Genomic DNA, 25,730 nt, shown 5'->3' on the forward strand with positions numbered 1-25,730 from the left:
CTCATCCTCCCAGGATCAGAAAGGGATGTACATCAAACGTTGAAAGGTGTACATTTTGTGAATGAATAATTAGACAATAGACAATTGGTGCAGGAGTAGGCCATTCAGCCCTTCGAGCCAGCACCGCCATTCACTGTGATCATGGCTGATCATCCACTATCAGTATCCAGTTCCTGCCTTATCCCCATAACCTTTCATTCCGCTATCTTTAAGAGCTCTATCCATCTCTTTCTTGAAAGCATCCAGAGACTTGGCCTCCACAGCCTTCTGGGGCAGAGCATTCCATATACCCACCACTCTCTGGATGAAAAAGTTTTTCCTCAACATTCTAAATGGCCTACCCCTAATTCTTAAACTGTGGCCTCTGGTTCTGGACTCACCCATCAGCGGGAACATGCTTCTTGCCTGCAGTGTGTCCAATCCCTTAATAATCTTGTATGTTTCAATAAGATCCCCTCTCAGCCTTCTAAATTCCAGAGTATACAAGCCCAGTCGCTCCAATCTTTCGACATATGACAGTCCCGCCATCCCGGGTATTAACCTTGTGAACCTACGCTGCACTCCCTCAATAGCAAGAATGTCCTTCCTCAAATTTGGAGACCAAAACTGCAGACAGTACTCCAGGTGTGGTCTCACCAGGGCCCTGTACAGCTGCAGAAGGACCTCTTTACTCTTATACTTGTTACGTTCCCCGTAACTGGGTTGCCAAACCAGCAGAAATGGATCACTCAGTTGGAGTCTGGATTACTAGAACTAAGAAAGTTTTATTAAAGAAACAAGCAACACAGTACTCTAATCAAAAGGATAATAAATGCAACAGTTCAGCAATGATAAACACACATGTACACAGAATTAAGATAACAGGGTCAATCAAGCTCTATCGTTGCTAGGGGTAAATGACCAGTTTCAAAGTGACATAAAGTTCAGTTCAATTTAGTTCAGTTCAGTTCGCAGTAATCGCTGCCATGGGAGATGGACAATGGGGGGAAGGAGAGAGAGAGCAAAACGAATGAATATTCAAATGGCTTCTACACAGACCTTCGCAGTCAGCTTTCGGGCGAGCCCTTTGTGATGTCATCTGAGGTCACCGACTGTGACCCCCTCCGTTTCCAGATACGATCGTTTCTCTGCGGTGAACCTGGCACCCAGGCAAGGGTGGGCACACACCAGGTTCCCGCTGATCGTGCCTTTCCACCCTGTGCGTCTATGGCTTAATCTGCAACCAGCCGTCCAAAACTTCCCACCGACTTGTGGGAGATGCACCGCTTCCAGGGTCTCGTTACCTTGGGGTGTCGTGTGTGTGTTGCCTTAACGAACCTGTCCTTTTTTATCCCCCTGCTGGGGTATTGCCTGTCCATCACTTCAAACAGTTCAGAGTTCAAAGGGGGAGCCGATCTTGACAGCTCTCCTTCCGTTACTCTCACCCGTCCCTTCATTAACATCTCCAAATGCTGCTCCATTGTTTTCCTTATTTCTCTTTCTCCTGAAGATAGGTGGCAGACCAACTGCTGATCCCACTGGTGCCAGCCCAGGCCAGCTAACGTCTTAATTTATGTGTATTCTTGTCACATACTCAATGCCCCTTGTTATGAAGGCCAGCATGCCATTAGTTTTTTTCACTGCCTGCTGTACTTGCATGCTTGCTTTCAGTGATTGATGCACAAGATCACCTAGATCTCGTTGTGCTTCTCCTTTTCCTAACTTGACTCCATTTAGATAATAATCTGCCTTCCCATTCTTACCACCAAAGTGGATAACCTCACATTTATCCACATTAAACTGCATCTGCCATGCATCTGCCCACTCACCCAGCCTGTCCAAGTCACCCTGCATTCTCATAACATCCTCCTCACATTTCACACTGCCTCCCAGCTTTGTGTCATCGGCAAATTTTCTAATGTTACTATTAATTCCCTCATCTAAATCATTAATATATATTGTAAACAGCTGCGGTCCCAGCACTGAACCTTGCGGTACCCCACTGGTCACTGCCTGCCATTCCGAAAGGGACCCGTTAATTGCTACTCTTTGTTTTCTGTCAGCCAGCCAATTTTCAATCCATGTCAGTACTCTGCCCCCAATACCATGTGCCCTAATTTTGCCCACTAATCTCCTATGTGGGACTTTATCAAAGGCTTTCTGAAAGTCCAGGTACACTACATCCACTGGCTCTCCCTCGTCCATTTTCATAGTTACATCCTCAAAAAATTCCAGAAGATTAGTCAAGCACGATTTCCCCTTCATAAATCCATGCTGACTCGGACCAATCCTGTTACTACTATCCAGATGTGCTGTAATTTCATCTTTTATAATTGACTTCAGCATCTTTCCCACCACCGACGTCAGGCTAACCGGTCTATAATTCCCTGTTTTCTCTCTTCCCCCCTTCTTGAAGAGAGGGACAACATTAGCCACGCTCCAATCCACAGGAACTGATCCTGAATCTATAGAGCATTGGAAAATGATTACCAATGCGTCCACGATTTCTAAAGCCACTTCCTTAAGTACCCTGGGATGCAGACCATCAGGTCCCGGGGACTTACCAGCCTTCAGACCCAACAGCCTATCCAATACCATTTCCTGCCTAATATAAATTTCCTTCAATTCATCCATTACCCTAGGTCTTTCGGCCACTATTACATCTAGGAGATTGTTTGTGTCTTCCCTAGTGAAGACAGATCCAAAGTACCTGTTCAACTCGTCTGCCATTTCCTTGTTCCCCATAATAAATTCACCCGCTTCTGTCTTCAAGGGCCCAATTTTGGTCTTAACTATTTTTTTCCTTTTCACATACCTAAAGAAGCTTTTACTATCCTCCTTTATATTCTTGGCTAGTTTACCTTCGTACCTCATTTTTTCTCCGCGTATTGCCTTTTTAGTTACCTTCTGTTGCTCTTTAAAAGATTCCCCATCCTCCGGCTTCCCACTCATCTTTGCTATGTTATACTTCTTCTCTTTTATTTTTATGCTGTCCATTACTTCCCTTGACAGCCACGGCCTCCCCTTGCTCCCCTTAGGATCTGTCTTCTTACTTTTTATGGCAGTCCAGCTTAAAGGTGCATTACCGCCACCAATTGGACTGGAGTGGGTGTAGAGAATTGGAGAAAAAAAGCCTTACTTCTTCTCTTTCAAATGAAAGCTATATTACCCCCCAAAAGCCCTGTAGATTGTAAGTAGTGAAAGACAATTCTGTAAATTAAATTTACGTCACGCTTAATTTATGTGATAACTTAAAAGTTTTTAAATGAAAACTATCAACCCCCCAAAGATTGTAATGAAGCCTGCATTTGATTTATTTCAACCTTATATGCTCACAATGTTCAACTGTTCATAATGATGACAAAACCTACACAACCCAGCATGATGTTTTCCAACAAGGCATAAGGAATAATTATGCCCCTTTCTAAGTCATGTCAAAATAATTCCTTCCGTTCGTGTTTTACCCCCATCTCCCAGAAACTCAACAGTTTTATGTATTCTATAAAGATGTCCCTTCTTTATCCGACAAGTCTTGCCAAAACCCCTTAATTCTTAACTCTACCCACTCCTCAGTTTCAGATGTGTTATGTGGTAGGTCTATATCCACTACGGAACTTTTAACAGCTTTCTTAGCTAAACAATCATCCCATGCATTCCTCCCAACACCTCTATGTGCAGGGACCCATAAGAAGCAAACACATAAGACAATACCTGTGCAGGAAATAACGTTTGACGAGCTTCCAACAGTAAATCTGACCTACTGTTAGAATGTCCTGTTTTAAGACTCATTAATGATCCTGTCTGTCTGTCTGTATCTTGTTTTACGGCGGTTGGCATCCAGTTTAATGGTGCATTACCGCCACCCTCTGCTCCAGAATGTGCACTAGACATACATTCTAAATCCCTTCACCCAATCGTGTGCGTGCATGTGCGCGCACACACACACACATATATACAAACCTACACTTCACCCTCCCATCTTTGACCATCCTAGTATCCTATTCCTGTTTATTTGTCATATTCTATAAAAAACCCCTGTACCCCTTAAAAACGCTAAAAATACCCGGACTTGTGCTCTCTCACTCATGCCCAGCAACCCTTTGAATGTGAATTCCTGCATCCCCAACTCCCTTAATTTATTTCTCATCATCTCTCTCTGGATCCCATTCTTCCTGCAACTCAGAACTACATGTTCTACTGACTCCTCTTCCGACATTCCTCACACAATCCTGTCTGGTGTTTCCCTATCATTTTCAATGTTTTGTTTAATGCACAATGCCCCAGCCTTAACCTAGTCTGCACAATTTCCTCTCTTCTGTTTCCATTACCTACCCTAGTAACTGCAACACTCTGTTGCATTTGATATAAATGCCTCCCTTTCCCCTCCCTGTCCCATCTTTCTTGCCACATTCGGTTGACTTTTTCCCAGATTACACACTTAACCTCTGCTTTACTGATACTAATGTGCATTTCCACATTTTCTTTCTTTAACACCCTCTTTGCCAACTCATCCACCCTCTCATTCCCCTTCACCCCTACATGTGCTGGAACCCATAGAAATTTTACCTGACCTCCCTGATTTGCAATTCTTGTAACTAACTGAAGGACTTCATGAAGTACATCTTGCCAACCGTTTGTGTGAAAAGACCTTAAACTTGCTAGAACTGAGGATGAATCTGAACATATCAATGCTTTGGCTTGTCTGGCTTTCTGCACCCATTGCAACGCAACCAACACTGCCAGCATCTCCACTGTAAACACCCCTAACTTATTAGATGTTCTTCTGCTGATTCCAATTTCTTTTGCTGGTATTACCACCCCAAACCCTGTCACTCCTGTTTCAGGTTCCTTCGCACCATCTGTATAAATGTGAGTATAATCACTATACTTTTCCATCACATGACAGTTAAATGCATTTACCAAATCTGTTTTATATCTTTCTTTCCTTTTTACCTCTAACAAATGCCAGTCTATGTCAGGCCATACAAGCTTCCATGGAGCTACAACCGGATAAACTACTGAAGGACTTATCCTCAGGTCAAATACTCCACATTCTTTCACAATATCATTCCCTACCCGACTAAAGGTATCCCTCTGAAACCTCCCATTTTCCCAGCACTCCTGCAACACTCCTTTAGTAGGGTGAGAATCATTGTGCCCCTGCAAGTTAGCCCAGTAGTTTGCCATCAGTTGCATCCTTCTTAGTTCCAAAGGCATTATTCCCATTTCTACCTGTAGGGCTGACACTGGTGACGTTTTAAAAGCCCCACTGCACACTCTCAAGGCCTGAGCCTGAATCACATCCAGTTTCCTTATAAGAGACCTAGCTGCTGATCCATATACTATATTTCCATAATCCAATACGGATCTCACGAAAGCCACATACATTCTCTTCAAAGCTGAACAACTTGCTCCCCATTCCCTACCAGTCAAACATCTCAACACATTTATTACTTTTTTACATTTCTCCTCAACTTTCCTGATATGGTCTGCCCATGTTAATCGTGAATCAAATATAACTCCCAGAAATTTAAATGATGCAACTCTTTCAACCCCATACATTCTTAACTTCTTCCCTACATCAACCCTTTTCCTGGTAAAAAATACAGTTTGAGTTTTATCTACTGAAAATCTACATCCCCAATCATAACCCCACTCCACCACTTCATCAATTGCTTCTTGTAGTTTCCTGATTATATGGTCCATGTTCCTGCCTCTTTTCCACAAGGCCCCATCATCCGCAAACAGTGACCTACCTATATCCACTGGTACCTTTGTGAAGACATCATTGATCATAATGATGAAAAGTAACGGGCTAATCACACTACCTTGAGGTGTGCCATTTTCCACTATGTACTATTTTGATAATTCTGATCCAATCCGAACTTGAATTTTTCTACCAAACAAAAAATCTTTAATCCAATTAAAAACTCTCCCACCAACCCTCATCTTGTGCAGTTTAATTAATAATCCTTTCTTCCACATCATATCATAGGCTTTTTCAATGTCAAAGAACACTGCCATTACTGACTCTCTATTTGCCTGGACCTTCCTTATTTCAGTCTCTAACATAATCACTGAGTCCATGGAATTCCTTCCCTTTCTAAAACCACTCTGATAACTTGCCAGCATTCCCCTTTTCTCAAGCTCATATGATAACCTTTCTGTTATCATCCTTTCCATTATCTTACATATACTTGATGTTAATGCAATTGGTCTGTAGCTAGTGGGTTTTAACAGATCATTGCCAGGCTTCCTTATTGGAATTACTACTGCTTCTTTCCACGCACTTGGTAATCTTCCCTCCTCCCACACTCTGTTATAAAAATGCAGCAACTTCAAGAGCGCTCCTTCTCCTAGATTTTTTAGCATCACAGAGCATATCAGATCTTTCCCTGGGGAGGTTGGTCTCGATCTCTTTATTGCTCTCACCATTTCTGCTAATGTAAATGGATCATCATAATGATCCTGTCGGCGAAACTGCTTGCCTTTAATGGGGGAGGGGGGCAGGGCGACACTCTCCCTTTAAGCAGAGGGGCGGTACCGAGTGGTGATGGCGGCGCGTTTCGCGGTCCCTGGGTGCCGACGGCGCTGGTAACCAGGGTGACGCGGCGGCGTTGGGCCCAGCGAAGGCGGTGTCCCTCCACATTAGCGCTCAACTTTGTACGAGCACCATGACTTCTTTAATGGTGAGTTTCCGTTCTTTTGTTAACCTGTTCCAGAGCCGTTTGCCCGGGTATGGCGGCCCGGGCCCGATTTGTTTCTGAGCCCGCCACCCTGGCCTGGACTGCTCGGGTTGCTGCAGCGGTCTTGCTTTTCAAGCGGCCGGAGGTGGAGTCTGGCCCGGTGAGCCCACGTTGACTCTACCTAATAGATTAATAACATAGCCCAACCTGGCTTTGCTTTGTGTTTTTCCCCCCCACAGACAGACTGCAATCCAATACATTAGCCTGACATTAAGAATACAATCTTCTGTTTAATGCAAATCTTCTGTCACCCATCCATGTCCAGAAAGTGTAAGGCTCTGTTGCCCTTAGTTAACAGTGCTCACGACTTGGCGATTCTTCTGGAATTCAAACGCACTCCTGGCATCTCGGTTTCTGCTGACCAGCTCTCTCCTTAAAGCAATATTGGGATTGCTTTGAGCAATTCCTACTTCCCTCTTTCTCCTACTGTATGTCCGGCCAACTTTCACCGCGTCTCCCTTGCCTAAATAAACCCTTGCTGCTTAAAAAAAACTTTCTTGTTCTCCTAATCTCCCAACTCCTTCTCGCTGTAATACAGATCATCTTGCATCGATGTCCTTGAATTCACATGGTCCATTTCTGACGCTTCTTTCCCCTTTCTCAATTTCTGAATCTCCATCACTGGAGACAAGCAATCTGTTGATATCTTTTACGAACCTACTGACTCTCACGGCAACCTGTATTGTTTTTGTATTGTTCATGTAGCACCATGGTCCTGAAAAAACCTCTCGTTTTTACTGTGTACTGTACCAGCAGTTATGGTCTAAATGACAGCAACAAGTGACTTGACTTGACTATACCTCTTTCCACACTGTCTCCTCTAAGCGTGCCTTCCCGTTTTCTCAGTTCCTTCATCTCTGCTGCATCTGTTCCCAGTATGAGACTTTCCTTTCCAGGACTTAGGGTGTCCTCCTCCTTCAAAGAAAGGGGTTGCCCTCCCCGCACCATTGATGCTGCCCTCACCCGCATCTCCTCTGTTTCCTGGCCACCTGCTTTCACCCCGCCTTAACAAGGATAGAGTTCCTGTTGTCCTCACCTACAACCTCCTGAGCATCTATACTCAGCAGGTCATTCTCTGCAATTTCAACCATCTGTGGTTGTAGATGGTTCGTATTCTGCCTGGAGGTCAGTGACCAGAGGTGCTCCTCAGGGATCTGTTCTGGGACCTCTCCTCTTGGTGATTTTGTTAAAAAGTGACTTTGATGAGAACTTGGAAGGTCGTGTTAGTAGGTTTGCAGATGATACGAAGGGTGGCGGTGTTGTGGACAGTGCAGGAAGTTGTTAGAGATTACAACCGGACGTTGAGCTGGGCCAAGAGCTGGCAGATGGAGTTCAATCCAGAAACGTGTAAAGTGGTTCACTTTTGGAAGGTCGAACTGGAAGGGCAGAGTTCAGGGTTAATTGTAGGACTCTTAGCAGTGTGGAGGACAGAGGAGTCTTGAGGTCCACATCTATAGGTCTCTCAAAGTGGCCGCGCAAGTTAATGAGGTGTGCGGTGTGTTGGCCTTCGTTAGTCGGGGGATTGAGCTCCAGAGCCGCGAGGTAACGTTGCAGCTCTACAAAACTCTGTTTAGACCCGCAGTATTGTGTTTGTTTCTGGTCCCCTCTAAGGGCAGGATGTGGAATCTTTAGAAAGGGTGCAGAGGAGATTGACAACAGAATGCTGCCTGGATTAGTGAGGGTGCAGGGGAGATTACCAGGATGCTGCCTGGATTAGAGAGGGTGCAGAGGAGATTGACCAGGATGCTGCCTGGATTAGAGAGGGTGCAGAGGAGATTACCAGGACGCTGCCTGGATTAGAGAGGGTGCAGAGGAGAATGACCAGGATGCTGCCTGGATTGGAGAGGGTGCAGAGGAGATTGACCAGGATGCTGCCTGGATAGATAGGGTAAATGCAAGCAGGCTTTTTCCACTGAGGTTGGGTGGGACTACAACCAGAGGCTTTTTCCCAAGGCACAGTTTTAAGGTGATTGGAAGAAGGTACAGAGGAGATGTCAGGGGTAAGTTTTTTTTTACGCAGAGGTGGTGAATGGAATGGGCTGCCGGCAACGGTGGTGGAGACGGATACAATAGGGTCATTTAAGAGATCCCTGGATAGGTACATGGAGCTTAGAACAATAGAGGGCTATGGGTAACCTTAAGTAATTTCTAAGGTAAATACATGTTTGGCACATCTCTGTGGGCCAAAGGGCCTGTATTGTGCTGTAGGTTTTCTATGTTTCAACAGGATTTTACCACCAAGCCCCTTTACCTTCCCCCACTCTCTGTTTTCCTCAGGGATCGCACCTTCTATGATTCCTTTGTCCATTCGTCTCTCGCCACTAATCTCTCTCCTTTCACTTATCCCTGGGAGCAGAAGTCTGCCTGTTCATCTCCACCCTCACCTCTAATCAGTGCTCCAAACAGTCCTTCTAGGTGATGCAACACTTGTGAATCTGTTGGGGTCGTCTATTGTATCTGATGCGCCCTCCACTACATTGGTGAGATCTGGAGTAGAATCCTTGTAAGCGGAACAAGTGCTACACATGCCCTTACACTTCCTCCCTTACCACCATTCAGGGCCCCAGACAGTCCTTCCAGGTGAGGCGACACTTTACCTGTGAGTCGGCTGGGGTGATATACTGCGTCCGGTGCTCCTGATGTGGCCTTCTATATATTGGCGAGACCCAACGCAGACTGGCAGACCGCTTTGCTGAACACCTACGCTCTGTCCGCCAGAGAAAGCAAGATCTCCCAGTGGCCACACATTTTAATTCCACATCCCATTCCCATTCTGACATGTCTATCCACGGCCTCCTCTACTGTAAAGATGAAGCCTCACTCAGGTTGGAGGAACAACACCTTATATTCCGTCTGGGTAGCCTCCAACCTTGATGGCATGAATATTGACTTCTCTAACTTCTGCTAATGCCCCACCTCCCCGTCGTACCCCAACTGTTATTTATTTTTATACACACATTCTTTCTCTCACTCTCCCTTTTCTCCCTCTGTCCCTCTGACTATACCTCTTGCCCATCCTCTGGGTTCCCCCCCCCCCGTCTTTCTCCCCGGGCCTCCTGTCCCATGATCCTCTCATATCCCCTTTGCCAATCACTTGTCCAGCTCTTGGCTCCATCCCTCCCCCTCCTGTCTTCTCCTATCATTTTGGATCTCAATCTCCCCCTCCCCCTCCCACTTTCAAATCTCTTACTAACTCTTCCTTTAGTTAGTTCTGACGAAGGGTCTCAGCCTGAAACGTCGACTGTACCTCTTCCTAGAGATGCTGCCTGGCCTGTTGCGTTCACCAGCAACTTTGATGTGTGTTGCTAGAATGGAGGATTGCTTTGTTGAGCATCTTTGCTCCATCCATGAAAGCAGGGTTACCCAGTGGCCAACCATTTTAATTCCAATCTCCATTTCCATTCAGACATGTTGGTCCATGGTCTCCTTTAGTGACTCAAAGAGGTTACTCTCAGGTTGGAGGAGCAATAGCTCACATTCTGTATGGGTACCCTCCAACCTGATGGCATGAACATTGATTTCTCTAGCTTCTGGTAATTTGACCCTATTTTATAATGCAGTTTTGTATAACACTTTTAGGAGCACAGCTGCCGTGTTATAGCAGAACTACTTGTGTATCTTTTTTTAGATGGGGAGGTTAACCCACTCAAAATATTTTCTTTTCAACCTTGTAATCATTAAGACATACTTATCAATCATTAAGACATACTTACTCCTGATACACATCCTCTTGCAATGAATGTTATAAGACATGACATGGGGCACTCGGTCCAACAAATCAGCTCTGTCATTTGATCATGGCTGCTTTATTTTTCTTCTCAATCCCATTCTCCTGCCTTCTCCCTATATCCTCTTACTAATCAAAAACCTATCAACCTCTGCTTTAAGTATACCCAATGGTTTGGCCTCCACAGATGCCTGTGGCAATAATTTCTGCAAATTCACCACCCTCTATGTAAAGAAATTCTTCCTCATCTCTGTTCTAAAGGGACATCCTTTTATTCTGAGCCTGTGCCCTCTGGTCCTGGACTCTCACATTATTGGAAACACACTCTCCATGACCACTCTATCTTGAGCTTTCAATATTCGGTAAGTTTCAATGAGATCGCCCTTGTGCTTCTAAACTCCAGCAGGTACAGTGTCAGAACCATCAAACACTCATCCCACATTGACCCTTTTATTCTTGAGATTATTCTCGTAAATCTCCTCTAGACCCTATCCAATGCCAGCACATACTTCCTTACATATGGAACCCAAAATTGCTCACAATGCTCCAAATGTGGTTTCACCAATGCCTTATAAAGCCTCATCACTATATCTTTGCTTTTATGTTCTAGTCCTCTCAAAATGAACTCCCAGCATTCCATTTGTTTTCCTTAGTACCAACTCAACCTTCAGGTTAACCTTTAGGGAATCCTGCACTAGGACTCCCAAGTCCCTTTGCACCTCCAATTTTGGAATTTGTTCTTTATTTTAAAAATTGCCTATGCCTTTATTTCTTCAACCAAATTGCATGACCATGCACTTTCCTCTGCCACTTCTTTGCCCATTCTCATAATATGTCCTAAGTTTTTCTGCAGATTCTCTGTCTCCTTAGTATGACTTTCCCCTGTACCTGTTTTTGTATCATCTGCAAACTTGGCCATAAAGCCATTAATTCTGTTATCCAGATCATTAACATATATAATACAAAAAGTAGCGGACCCAACACTAATCCCTGCAGAACACACTAGTCACTGGCAGCCAACTGGAAAAGGTTCTCTTTATTCCCACTCTTCTGTCCATGCTGGTATCTTTTCCTATCTTGTTTAGCAGCCTCATGTGCAGCACTTTGTCAAAAGCCTTCTGAAAAATCCAGGCAAGCAACATCCACTGACTGTCCATTGTCTATTGGCCTGCTATTTTCACAAAGAAATCCAACAGATTTGTCAGATAAGGTTTCCCCTTAAGGAAACCACGCTGACTTCAGACTTTTTTTTTACTTTTCTCACTGTTACCATCAGGTAGGAGTTGCAGGAGCTTGAAGTCATATACTCAGTGATTCAGGAACAGCATCTTCCCCACTGCCGTCTGATTCCTAAATGGACATTCAATCTTTGGATGCTGCCTCACTTTTTTTAATATATAGTGTTTCTTTTTTGCACTTTTTAAAAATGTATTCAATATAATTGATTTACTTGTTAATTATTTTTTTTCTCTCTGCTATATTATGTATTGCATTGAACTGCTGCTGCAAAGTTAACAAATTTCACGTCACATGCCAGTGATAATAAGCCTGATTCTGATTCATGTGCTTCCAAGTACCCCTTGAGTCCTTAATAATTGACTCTAGTACTGAAGGCAAATGTACTGTTTGCATTTCAGCTTGATTTCATTTCCTGCATATTGCTTTTCACTGCCTAGTTTAAAAAGGATACTCTGTTCCCTCTGAACACCTATATTTAGAAAATATTGGCTTTTTAATTCTACCAAAATTGCTGTTCCTATAATTTTTGATGTTATATTCTATCTGGTTGCCCAGTCACGTGCACTACCCACATCTTACTAAAATCACCCAATTGCCCCCCTGCCTGGATCTTTCTTTCTACCCTAATATCACTTGCAAAGTTTGATATATTACTTTTGGTCTGTGATCTAAATCTTTAATATGGATTGTGACCAGCAAAGGAACTAGCACAGATCCCTGTGACTCACTGTTATTCACAGCCTTCCAACCCAGAAACATTCTGGTTATTTCTGCAGTTTCCCGTTTGTTAGCCAGGCCCTTACCCACGTCAGTATAGTTAGTCCTGACAAAGGGTCTCGGCCTGAAACGTCGACTGTACCTCTTCCTAGAGATGCTGCCTGGCCTGCTGCGTTCACCAGCAACTTTGATGTGTGTTGCTTGAATTTCCAGCATCTGCAGAATTCCTGTTGTTTGCTCATGTCAGTATACTGTCTTCAATCCAGTGCCTTCAAATTTTGTTCAGTAACTTTTTGTGTGCCATTTTAATCTTCCTCTTTATCTCTTCTGGTTCAAACTTAACAAAGAAATGGACTTCTCAGGCATGATTTCCCCTTACAAAAATCCATGTTGACACTGCTCAATACTATTGATATCCATATATTCATATCAATGGGGAGCAACTATCCCCATGGTCATCTTTTTCAAAACTTTGTGGTCCAAATTGTCATGTCCCAGGGATTTATTAAGGTTCAGTTCTATTAATTTTTCCTAAATATTTTTGTACACTAAGCTTCTTCGACGCAGTCACTATCTCTGTTGTAAGCTATCCAGTTAAGCAGGAATATCCTTCAGTTGAGCACTGTATGGCCATATTTAATACAACCCAGTAGACAGTTGACCAAGAAAGATCACGAATGGCTCTACTCCCTCAGGAGGCTAAAGAAATTTGGCATGTCCCTGTTGATCCTTTTAGATTTTTATCAATGCACCATAGAAAGCATTTTCTGTAGCTGTTTATTCTTTATTTTGCATTCTGTCTTGATTGTTCTACCTCAGTATACTATAATGATTTGATCTTTAGGACAGTATATGAAACAAATTTTTCCATTGTATCTCAGTACATATGACAATAATAAACCAATTCCAACAATAGATGGATCCTCCCGTCTTCTCATTGCTGCAATCAGACAAAAGATACAAAAGCTTGAAGATGACCACAAAATTATTTAAAAGCCCCTTTAACTTCATCGATGATCATTTTTAAAAAAAATTATTTTGTTTAGAAATGCAACACGGGAATAGGGCCTTCCAGCCCAACGAGCCCGTCCTGCCCAATTACAGTTGTGACCAATTAACCTTCTATCTAGCCCATACATCTTTGGAATATGGGAGGAAGACGGAGCATCTGGAGGAAACCCATTCTACCTCATTATTCCTTTCTCTGGCCTATTTATTTATTTCTGGAATTTATAGTAATTTTTGTATCTTTGCACAGCTGCCACGCGTGCATTTGCCTGCACACACACATGCGCGCACACGAACGCATGCCTCATTTGATTGTGGCCAGAGCACTGTCGGTGACCAGCAGACGTTCTCCTGCAGCTCACTGCTTGTAGGTCAGAAGAAAAATTGCTGGTTTCCGTGCATGTTGAATGGAATTTGCTTGTGGTAAGTGGGAATGGGTGGTGTTTGAAGCAGGAAGCAAAGTATTAAATTATTAAGAAAATTTGTCTTGTATGGATCTTTATTTTATAGAGATATGATATGCATTGTCATTTAAAATGTTACATAATCTCTAGGAATTATACAGATACTAAGGTTCAACTTTTATTTTTATAGGGGGATCCAACATTAGAACAGCATTTTAAAGGCCATCGTGACACCATCACAAGTATCGACTTTAACTCTAACATGAAACAGTTAGGTATGTTTCATATCCTGAGGAAACTATCACTTAACAACCTTAAGGGCATAAATTGGGGATCAGATAAATGAGAACGTGCAATCAAAAAGACTTTGAGTTTTGAGTCCTGCTGAAGGGTCTCGACCCAAAACGTCAACTATACTCCTTTCCATAGGTGCTGTCTGGCCTGCTGAACTCCTCCAGCATTTTGTGTGTGTTGCAAACACGAGAAAATCTGCAGATGCTGGAAATCCAAGCAACACACACAAAACACTGGTAGAACACAGCAGGCCAGGCAGAATCGCCAGTTAATCCTGACGAAGGGTCTTGGCCTGAAACGTTGACTGTACCTCTTCCTATAGATGCTGCCTGGCCTGCTGCGTTCTACCAGCGTTTTGGTGAGTGGCATTGGATTTCCAGCATCTGCAGATTTTCTCTTGCTTCTGATTGAGTTTTCAGAGATTAAGTTGCTGATATCAAACACGATTTTCCTCTTCAAGATTTACCCTCCCATTATACTTTCAAGTCAGTGAATGTCTATCTATTGTGCAGAATGCAACCATCCAGTTTGATGTTGGGTATCATGAATTTATCTTGCTATCACTATAGACGGTGCCAATGATTTGCTGCATTAAGAATACAAATAAATGTATTATTCACAGTGTAATTGACCTGTCATGTCCATCTCTTTTATAAATTCTATGCAACTTGAACATTATTGTGTTTACTGATTGATATCAGCAAAATTCCTGTTTGACTTTTCCTTCAGTTCTAAAACCAAGAAAGAACAATTTGGAATAAAAGCCTGTACAGACTTCATAATTTGACCAGTTCAACCACCTACAGAATACATCTAATTAAACTGGACAAAGTCAGACATTTATCCAATGAAGATGTAGAGATACATCCTAGGATTCACTGGGACGCATCATCAGTGATGTAACCTGGTATCACTGGGTGTTTCAGGTATTTCAATATCAGGCACCCTCGCCCAGGTGACCCAGCCTCCTCAATCTGGTTTTCCCAAGGAACTGTTGTGTTCTACCCTAACCACCGGCTTCAAGGTTTCTGAGAGACTGACCATATCAGGCCTCAGAGATGATGACGCGATCAAGTATGGGAACTTTAATGGCTTGCCAAGATTGATTGTCAGTTGCCCCACTAGGCAGTTATATGTCTTTCCTTGCAGCATAAAGGCCGATGGGATCATCAGGTTTTTGTCAGCTCTCAGCAATAGTCTCAATCCCATTATCTGACTTATTTCCCTGTTCTCTCTCACACGTCTTTTAACACCCACTCACATGAGGGGAAAATTACAATAGCTGGTTAATATAATTTTATTGGTATTTGAAAAGGGGAACCTGTGTGATCATTTGGAGAAGATGCAAACTCCATGTCGTTGACACCAGTGGTCAGAATTAGATCTTGAGTTTCTGGGACTATGCACAATCAGCAGAACCACTGTGTTGCCAAGAGTACATGTGCTAATAGTACCTAGTCTATATATTGGAGCCTTATTGTGCCATGAACGGGAAATCATCATGGTTGAACCTTGTCCTGTTAGTAAATGATCTGGGGAATGAAAGGGTTAATGTAGGCAGAACATTGGGTAGCTCTGGGCATGTATTTGCTGAAGTTTAGAAGAATTGGAGGTGGGGATCTCATTGAAACCTACTGAATATTGAAAGGCCTAGATAGAGTAGATGTAGAGGGGACGTTTCCAGTAGTGGGAGAGTCTAGAACCAGAGGGCACAGTCTCAGAATAGAAGGACATCCCTTTAGAACAGAGATGAAGAAGAATTACTTTAGCCAGAGGGTAGTGAATCTGCGGAATTTACGCCACAGGTAGCTGTGGAGGCAAAGTCACTGGGGACATTTAAAGCAGAGATTGATAGGTTATTGGTTAGTAAAGCACCAAAGGTTAAAGAAAGAGGACTGGAGAATGGGCCCGAGAGGAGAAAATAAATCAGCCATAGTTGAATGGCAGAGAAGAATGGATAGACCAAATAGCCTAATTCTGTTCCTATATCTTGTGTTTTAAATGTCAGCACAATAGACTCTACTGAAATCATATTTTCGAATCTCTTCTCTTAAGATCTACTAACTTGTTGCTTGCTGCATGCACAAGGATATACAACAAACTAAATTTTTGTAATTCCTTTAATAGAAAATGTCCTTCACAGGAAAAACTCATATTAGTGTTTCTCATATTGCAGAAGCACCATTTTACCAGATCTTGGTGGATTTAGGGAATGTTGTCTGCAGTAGCCAGAAATCTATGGGTATGCTGTGAAGAGCTGATCTTTCTTGTTCTCCACACCCTTAGGTTTGGTGGCAAGGTCCAGACAGCAACTAGGCCTTGGCTAGCATGGTGCATTGTCCATTCCCTGAAATCCTCTGACAGGCTTTAAGAAAATATAAAACTTTTTCTAGAAAATTGTCTTCTCTCAAAGATGCAATTCTAATTAAAATAATTAAAAACACAGATGTTACTGTAATTACCTTAAGTAACACACAAACTGCTGGAGGAACTCAGAAGGTCAGACAACATCTATGGAGGGAAATGGACTGTCAATACTTTGGGTCAAGACTCTTCATCAGGACTGGTGGAGATCGCCAGTATAAAAAGGTGGGGAGATAGTGTGGAACAAAAATGGTGGGTGATAGGTGGATTTAGGTGAGTTGGGGTGATATGCAGGTGAGGGAGGGTAATAATAGGAATGCCATAATAAACTGGGAGGTTTTGGCTTTTATGGTAAACAGAGTGAAGGTGCTCAACAAAGTGACTTCCCCCAGTCTGCATTAGATCTTACTGATGTAGAGGAGGCCACACCAGGAGGACTGGACACAATATATGACATTTTTGGATATCCTGAAACATGAATGGTGCTATGAAACTTAAATCTTTTTCTTGTTCAAAGTGAAGATAGTTTGGATCCTAGCTAATCATTCCTGAGCAGGCAAAGGAAGGCTCATGTATTAGGTGGGTCAATAGCAAAGTGCTGTCAATTGAGCCATGGTTAATTAACAACCTTAAAGTGGATTTTTATGAAATACAACAAAACAAGGTTGATCATCTACCACCGCCTTTTTTGTGTCACGTAACTAGGTTCAGCACAATCAGAATTGGCCACAGGATGGCACCATACTTCATCTATTTTGTCCACATGTATCCTATTTAATACCTTAAAGATTTATTTTCTTGCAGGCATTTACAGGAAAATAAAGAAATACAATCACATTTTTGAAAAGCTGTACATAACAAAGACTGCTAAACAACTAATGGGCAAAAGAAGACATTGTGTAAATAAATACTGAGAACATGAGTTGTAGAATTCTTGAAAGTGAATCTATAGGTTGTGGATTCAGTTCAGAGTTGTGGTGAGTGAAGTTATCCACACCGGTTCAGGAGTCTGATGGTTGTAGCTGTTCCTGAACCTGGTGCTGTGGGACCAAAGGCTCCGTAAGACCATAAGACATAGCAACAGAATTAGCCCATTCAGCCCATTGAGTCTGCTCAGCCATTCCATCATAGCTGATCCTGGATCCCACTCAACCCCATACTTCTTACCATATCTTTTAACGCCCTGACCAATCAGGAAACTTATCAACTTCCACCTTAAATATATCCACAGACTTTGCTTCCACCGCAGTCTGTGACAGAGCATTCCACAGATTCACTGCTCTTGATTCTCCCGCCACAGGAAACATTCTCTCCAATCCACCCTATCTAGTCCTTTCAACATTCGGTAGGTTTCAGTGAGATCACCCCGCATTCTTCTAAGTTCCAGTGAGTATAGGCCCAAAGCTGCCAAACATTCCCGGAATCATCCTCGTGTCCTCTGGACTCTCCAATGGCAAAACATCCTTTCTGAGATATGGGGCCCAAGACTGTTGACAATACTCCAAGTGCAGCCTGACTAGTGTCTTATAAAGCCTCAGCATTATTTCTTTGCTTTTGTATTTTATTGCCCTTGAAATAAATGTCAACATTGCATTTGCTTTCTTTACCACAGACTCAACCTGTGGATTAACCTTCTGGGAGTCTTGCTCCTGTACCTCGTTGCCTGATGGTTGCAGCAACAAGAGATCATGCCTGATGTTCGCATTTATTTGATGTCTGAGCTATACACTTAGTGACCAGGTTGACTCTAAATACCTGAAAATCCCAAAATTCTGTCTCAAATCCGCAGCAACAGTGAGGGTTCATTAGGTTTTCTTTTTCCTTTCATCAGGTAATGCAAAAGTAAACAGAACAATGGGCTCAATTTCTGTATTCCATAAACTATAGAATAGTCCTGCTCTGAAATATATTCAGTGATTCCCAGTTGCAGTTTGTAATCAATGGCTGGATGAGAGCAGAAATTGGTTTGAAGCACCTTCACTCTTGAATAGGTTTTTAATGGTTAGTGTCAAAATCAGTGTGTGTAGTAACTGTGTATGTAAATAAATGAATCAATACCAGTAGAGGTAAGTCAGAGGATGAGGGAAGGGAAGTCTAATATTATTACTTTTGGAGTCTAGGTAGCCTATATTCCTGAAATAGATAAGGGATTATCTCCAGAAGCCATAAGTTTAGCATCATCTATTTTTGCAGTTACTTTCAGCTTGTCAAAATTGACAAATGTATGGAATATAAGATAGTTGTGGAATCTCAGAAATCACTGTACCAACATTTTTGTTGTTTGCTTACTGTACATTTAATAAATGAAAGTGGGGAAGTGCATTTGAAGCAAGAAAATTGTACAAGTTATGTTGGCATGTTTGAACATGAAATTAATAGTTACTTTATTTTGGCAGCAACCGGATCTATGGATTCGTGTGTCATGATTTGGAATTTGAAGCCACAGATGAGAGCATATCGATTTGTTGGTCACAAAGATGCCGTCCTTTCGATTCAGTTCTCACCCTCTGGTCATTTATTGGCTTCTGCTTCCCGAGATAAAACAGTGCGCCTCTGGGTTCCCAGTGTGTAAGAAAATATTTTTGATTACTACGTCTTGCTACTTGAGCTGTGGATTTTGTTTTTGACGAGTTCCTATTTTTATTGTTCCCAAGTTATTAAGCATGGCTCCTTGGATGAGAATCCCCACAATGCCTCTCCATTTTTTTTTTTTAGTTATTTCGAGATACAGCACGCAACTGGCCTTTCCAGCCCAATGAACCACGCCACCCAGTTACCCATCTATTTAATACAAGCCTAATGACTGAACAATTTACAATGACCAATTAACCAACTAACTGATATGTCTTTGACCGTGGGAGGAAACCAGAGCCTCTGGAGGAAATACGCACGGTTGCAGGGGGAACATACAAACTCCTTACAGACGGCGCTGGACTTGAACTCTGAACTCTGACCCTCTGAGCTGTAACAGCTTTGCGCTAACCTCTGTGCTAGTGTGGTGCCTCTCCATGTTCCTGTTGTGACAGTATGAAGTTTATGTCCACCAAAGCATTGACAGGGACAGTGTTTTCTCTTTCATCTGCTTAAAACATACCCAATATCTCTGTTCTGATGAAAATAACACTAGTTTCTCCAATATACAGTATCTTTTGAACCTAAAATCTTCATTCTTGGTACTGTATTCTTGAATCTTTGTTGTGATCTCTTCATAATCTTGTCATCTTACCTAATAGGTCTTCCCAGCTAGACAAAATATTTTATTGGAGGCATAATGATTTGTATAATTTTTAGCAGCATATCTTTGTTATCAGCTTTAAAAATCTGGAGCAACACACGAAATGCTGGAGGGACTCATCAGGTAGTATCTATGGAAATGCATAAACAGTTGATGTTTTGGGCCAAAACTCTTCACCAGGATTTTGTTTTCTTAATTCTAAATCTGGATTATGTTTTCAACTTCTCTCTTTTTGACATCTGTGCACCTGGTTCTATTCTGTATAAGGTTTTTACCTTTTAGGGCTTGGATCTGCCTTCTGTTCCACAAAAACAACACTATTGCAGATCTTTCTGAAATTACCTGCACTCTCTATATTTGAAACTACAATTCTCTCTTCCCTTGTTCAATTATATCCACATTGTTGTATATTTGGATTCTTGTATCCATTCCTCATTTACTCCCTCATTTGGATCTCTGGGGTTTAATGATGTAATGTTGAGGCCTATAAAGCACTTGTGAGGCCTCATTTGGAATATTGTGAGCAGTTTTGGGCTCTTTATTTAAGAAAGGATGTGCTGACATTGCAGAGGGTTCAAAGGAGGTTCACAAAAATGAATCTAGGATTGAAAGGCTCGTCACGTGAACAGCAATTGATGCTCTGGGCCTCTACTCACTGGAATTGAGAAGATTGAGGGGTGACCTTATTGAAACCTATCAAATGCTGAAAGGCCTCAATATAGTGGATGTAGAGAGAATGTTTCCTGTTGTGGGGGAGTCTAGGACCAGTGGACACAGCCTCAGAATCGAGGGACGTCCTTTTTCAACGAAGATGTGGAGGAATTTCTTTAGCCGGAGTTGTGAATCTGTTGAATTTGTTGCCACAGGTTGTTAGTGGAGGACAAGTCTTTAAGTATATTCTTGGATTAGTCAGGGCATGAAGGGATATGGGAAGAAGGCAGGAGATTGAGGCTGAGAAGGAAAATGGATCGGCCATGATGAAATGCTGGAGCAGACTCGATAGGCCAAATGACCTAATTTTTCTCCTTTATCTTATGACCTTATGGTTTAGCTCCAGTTATATTCTCCCCACCCAAAAATAACCATTAACTCTTGTTCTTTTCTTTTGTTCTTTAACTATCTTTCTATCCAGTTGGCTACATCTGCTTTTAATATAAGCTGCCTCCTGAACCATTGAAAAATACACATTTATTGTGGTATTTCTTTTATGAAAATGCTAATTTCCCTAAGCAACTTAATTAAATTTAAATTGGGCATTTTGTCCTTTACATCAAATTGTTCTACTCAACCTTCAGTCTGTTGGGCAATTGGCAATTTTGCATGTAGATTAAAACTGGTCAGTGCAGTAAATGTCAGATTGGTCACAACAGTGCCAGGCTGAAGCTTAGGGAATGAGGTTGAAGTAAAATAAAAGACAAAATATGTAATGCCGTGAGCATTGTCAAACTTCCTGAATTGCTTCAGAGGCTAGGAAAATAAGCATATAATGATAATTCGTGTTCCTCAACCTTGTGGAGGAGATAGTTTTAAGAGGTTTTCTAATGGTTAGAGTGAAGTTTATGGATAGTAGTGTTAGGCACTACATGAAAGTGGATGGCAGCTGTCATTGCTGCTTAAATGGCGAGTGTTGAACATAACTAAAATCATATTTTATAGTAAGTTAAAACTTGAGAATTGAGCATAACTGCCCATAAGACACAAGAGATTCTGTAGATGCTGGAAATCTTGAGGAACGTGCACAAAATGTTGGAGGAACTCTGCAAGTAAGGCATCATCTATGGACGGGAATAAACAGTTGACGTTTTGGGCCAAGACCCGTCATCAGGACTGGAAAGGAATGGGGTAGAAGCCAGTATAAGAAGATGGTGGGGGGGGGGGGGGAGGAGAGGAGGAAGTACAAGCTGGCAGGTGATAGATCCAAGTCTGGGTGGGCATATGTCGAAGAGTCAGAGAGCAGCAGAGATCACAGAGAGGAAGCAGTGAGAGACAGTCTCTCTGAACTCCTGTCAAAGAGGTTTAAACTTCGTCAGGCTAGACATACCTCAAAGAGCATGCACTGTGGAACAGCAATCTGATTTCTGCTTGTTGAAGGATGCCACTATATATTGATTGGGACTATGGATGAGACTGATGGTATTAGAGTGTAGGGAATCTCTAAAATTTTCTACCCCTAAGACTTGTGGAGACAACACCTCTGGATGTATTTAAAAAGGACCTAGATAAATCTTTAGAAGTTTTGGAAGTGAAGGAGGTGGGTATTGCATGGCACAGAAGAAAAGGTGAGGCTTGGGACAGATCAGCCGTGGTTGTATTGAATGATGGGACAGACTTGACGGGCCAGGTGACCTTCTCTTGCTATTTTCTTGGGTGGTCGTTAGTGTGCATTAGGGCGTACATAATGCAGTTGTGATATTTAATTCACTATTGCGAATGTGGTGGAAGGTTAGTGAAGGACAAAATTATTATTGGATGTCAGAGCTATAAATGTTTGTGTTGCTTTGCACAAAGTTACAGATGATATGCCAGAAAGTGCTGCACTGGGCACAGGTTATCTGTGGGTCACCCTGAAGGAACTTGAGCATGGGACAGAACAGAGTAACTGCCTGGCTTGTATGTATAATAGGCAGGCTGGGATATGTTGGTGTGGAGCAGAAATAAAAATCATGAAAGGAATGAATCAGAAGAGAAGGGAAAAATGAAGCAAGGCTAGGATGTGGTTACGGTTGACTAACGGAGAATTTGCGTCCAGTTTGGCACTCATGAAAATAATGGAATGGAAGCTTGGACCCAGACGAGATAGGAAAGTGTGGATTTATGAAAAGTAAATTATGTTTGACTAATTTATCAGATACTTTGAATTGTAAATGACTCTGCCATAGTTGGATGCATCAGCAAGGGAGATGAGGTTGAGTACAGGTCTACGGTAGGAAACTTTGTCACATGGTGTGAGCAGAATTATCTGCAGCTTAATGTGAAAAATACTAAGGAGCTAGTGGTAGACCTGAGGAGAGCTAAGGTACCGGTGACCCCTGTTTCCATCCAGGGGGTCAGTGTGGACATGGTGGAGGATTACAAATACCTGGGGATACGAATTGACAATAAACTGGACTGGTCTAAGAACACTGAGGCTGTCTACAAGAAGGGTCAGAGCCATCTCTATTTCCTGAGGAGACTGAGGTCCTTTAACATCTGCCGGAGGATGCTGAGGATGTTCTACGAGTCTGTGGTGGCCAGTGCTATCATGTTTGCTGTTGTGTGCTGGGGCAGCAGGCTGAGGGTAGCAGACACCAACAGAATCAACAAACTCATTCGTAAGGCCAGTAATGTTGTAGAGATGGAACTGGACTCTCTCATGGTGGTGTCTGAAAAGAGGATGCCGTCTAAGTTGCATGCCATCTTGGTCAATGTCTCCCATCCACTACATAATGTACTGGTTGGGCACAGGAGTACATTCAGCCAGTGACTCATTCCTCCGAGATGCAGCACAGAGCGTCATAGGAAGTCATTCCTGCCTGTGGCCATCAAACTTTACAACTCCTCACTTGGAGGGTCAGACACCCTGAGCTGATAGGCTGGTCCTGGACTTACTTCATAACTTACTGGCATAATTTACATATTACTATTTAACTATTTATGGTTCTATTGCTATTTATTATTTATGGTGCAACTGTAACGAAAACCAATTTCCCCCGGGATCAATAAAGTATGACTATGGCTAAATAACAGAATAGATACGGGAGAACCAGCTGAAGTGATGGATTAATTTTCAGGTTCTGGTTATTGAATATTGAGGGAATGTTCTCTTTAGTGGGGGTGTTTAGAACTTGGAAGCATAATTCTAAAATAAAGGGTCACCCATTTTAATTTGTCAATGAGAGCAAGTTCAAAGTACATCTATTATCAAAGTATGTATGCATTATACAACCCTAAGATTCATCTTCTCCAGACAGCCACAAAACCAAGAAAACCATGGAGCCCTTTCAAGAAGAACATCAACCCCCCCCAACACGTTTTAAAAAAAAACAAATTGCACAATGGCAACAAGAACATCAACCCACCACGCACAAAAAAAAACAAGTCATGCAAATGGCAACAAGAACTTCAAACCTCCACACTCAAAAAACAAATTGTGCATACAGCAACAAGAAAGAATGAGCAGAAACATAGAAAATAAAAATACAAAATCGAAAGAGTCCAATGTACAATCCACAGACCCAGACAACATTGTGTGTGTGAGAGAGAGAGAGAGAGACAGACAGACGGACACAGACACACAGAGACCATTTGAACGCAGGAGCCTTTGGGGCCTTCCCTTGGGAGCTGCGAGCGAGAGGCTGGTAGACGGCACTGAACACTCACTTGCCTTCCGCACTCACCTCTGTCTCAATGTTCATCGACGCTTTGATCAGCAAGAAATGGAGTCAATCATGGGTTCTTGGCCTCAAGGTTGCCCACCTCCCAGAATCTTCTCGGAGATAGCAGAGTGCCAGATTGCTCAAACAGCCCAAAAGCACACCACCAAACTGTAGATCACAGGCTCCAACAGTACCAGAAGCACATTTTAAAAAAAATGTAAAAGAAATGAAGAACAGTTTCAAGGACCATCTGGAAGATGATTTGTCGTGGTAGTATTGTTCACTGGCACCATCTTGACCGGATGGCCCAGAGAGTCATCAGTTTTTGGGGTTGAATCATTCGATATATTCAGTGCCAACATTGAAAAGTACTTAAGCTACATGAAGATCAAGGGTTGTTGGGAGTGAATGGGAAAATGGTATTTGGATGAGTGTTGGATGAACCATAATCTATTGTATGATAGAGCAAGCGGAAGGGTGGTTTGATCAACTGCTGCTGGCCTCAGTTATGTAGAGCACTGGTGAGATTGCTTCTGCAATGTTGTGTACAAGTCTGGTTTCCCCACCTAGTGAAGGGGAAACTTGTAACAGAGGAAGTGCAGCAAAGGTTCGCTGGATTGATTCCGATGGTGACAGAATTATCACAGGAGGAGAACATAAAATTATTCCTGAACTCTTGAGTTTAGAAGCATGGTGGGTGACCTCTTAGAAACATCAAAAAAATTCTTAATAGGACTTTACAGGGTAGATGCAGAGTTAATATTTCTTAAGGCAGGGGTTACAATCTCAACATGGAGGAGATGGCCATTCAAACCAGAGCCTTCTAAATATATAATGACAAATATTTACCCCCTACCACAGCCTAATTTTTAATCAGAGTTTTTGAAATTTTTCTGCTTTGGAACTCCCCAACAATATTGATACACTTGGGGAACTCCCTTTCCTAAATAGTCAAAGACAGCTGACTAAAAGTTTTTTAAAATATATTAACCAGCATTCTGGAGAACATTTTAATAAAATGCAACTGAAATTATGTACTAATGAATCAGCAGATATGGAAAATTTGAAATCAATGGCCTCTTGCAACTTCGAAAATGTGCACTTTATAGGATATTTCTTCAGTGCTTCTGAATATGAATAGTGTAGTTTAAAGTTGTCTACCTAAAAATGATAGTTCTGTAGTGTACTAGCAGTCCTGGTGACATTTGTACCCCTCATTGAATCATTTAGCTCTTTCACTAATGGTGTGGGGAAATGTCTGTCTTCAGTTACTTTATTGTGCCAGTTGCTATTTTTTCCCCAGATAAGAAAATAAAATGCAGTTGATACATTGATAAACGTGGGGATTCCAGAAGACGTGATGGGGAAATAGAACTCTCATCATGTATTTTGATTTTATTTGTTGTTTTTTTTTAAAAAGTGTTGAATTTATTATTAATCTTCACTCCAACACAATAATTAGATCTGCAGTGAGTGCGCCATTTTCTTGGACGCATTTCTCGGAAAGGAATGTTAAGCTAAGTTTTGTATAATTAACTATCAAAATCATATTGCTCTTTTTGAAGAGAAACAGGGGCCTGTCTTTTATGTTGGACAACTTTTTTCTCTTACCAGCAGAAGCAAATTTCATTGCATGATTTTGTTTGTAGGAAATTATTATAT

General features: G+C 42.2%; 1 protein-coding gene across 1 annotated transcript in view; it reads left to right on the plus strand.

Annotated features, from left to right (window-relative positions):
- The first annotated feature begins 6,519 nt into the window (after positions 1 to 6,519).
- Positions 6,520 to 25,730, plus strand: part of LOC140210986 (uncharacterized) — a 157,697-nt gene continuing 138,486 nt past the window's right edge. The window contains exons 1-3 of the mRNA XM_072280316.1: positions 6,520 to 6,668; positions 14,011 to 14,095; positions 18,875 to 19,046. Of these exons, the coding sequence (XP_072136417.1) occupies positions 6,654 to 6,668; positions 14,011 to 14,095; positions 18,875 to 19,046 (272 nt within the window). The 5' untranslated portion in view covers positions 6,520 to 6,653. The remainder of the gene's footprint in view (positions 6,669 to 14,010; positions 14,096 to 18,874; positions 19,047 to 25,730) is intronic.

The sequence above is a fragment of the Mobula birostris genome, chromosome 16 (assembly GCF_030028105.1).
Source record: "Mobula birostris isolate sMobBir1 chromosome 16, sMobBir1.hap1, whole genome shotgun sequence".
NCBI lineage: Eukaryota > Metazoa > Chordata > Chondrichthyes > Myliobatiformes > Myliobatidae > Mobula > Mobula birostris.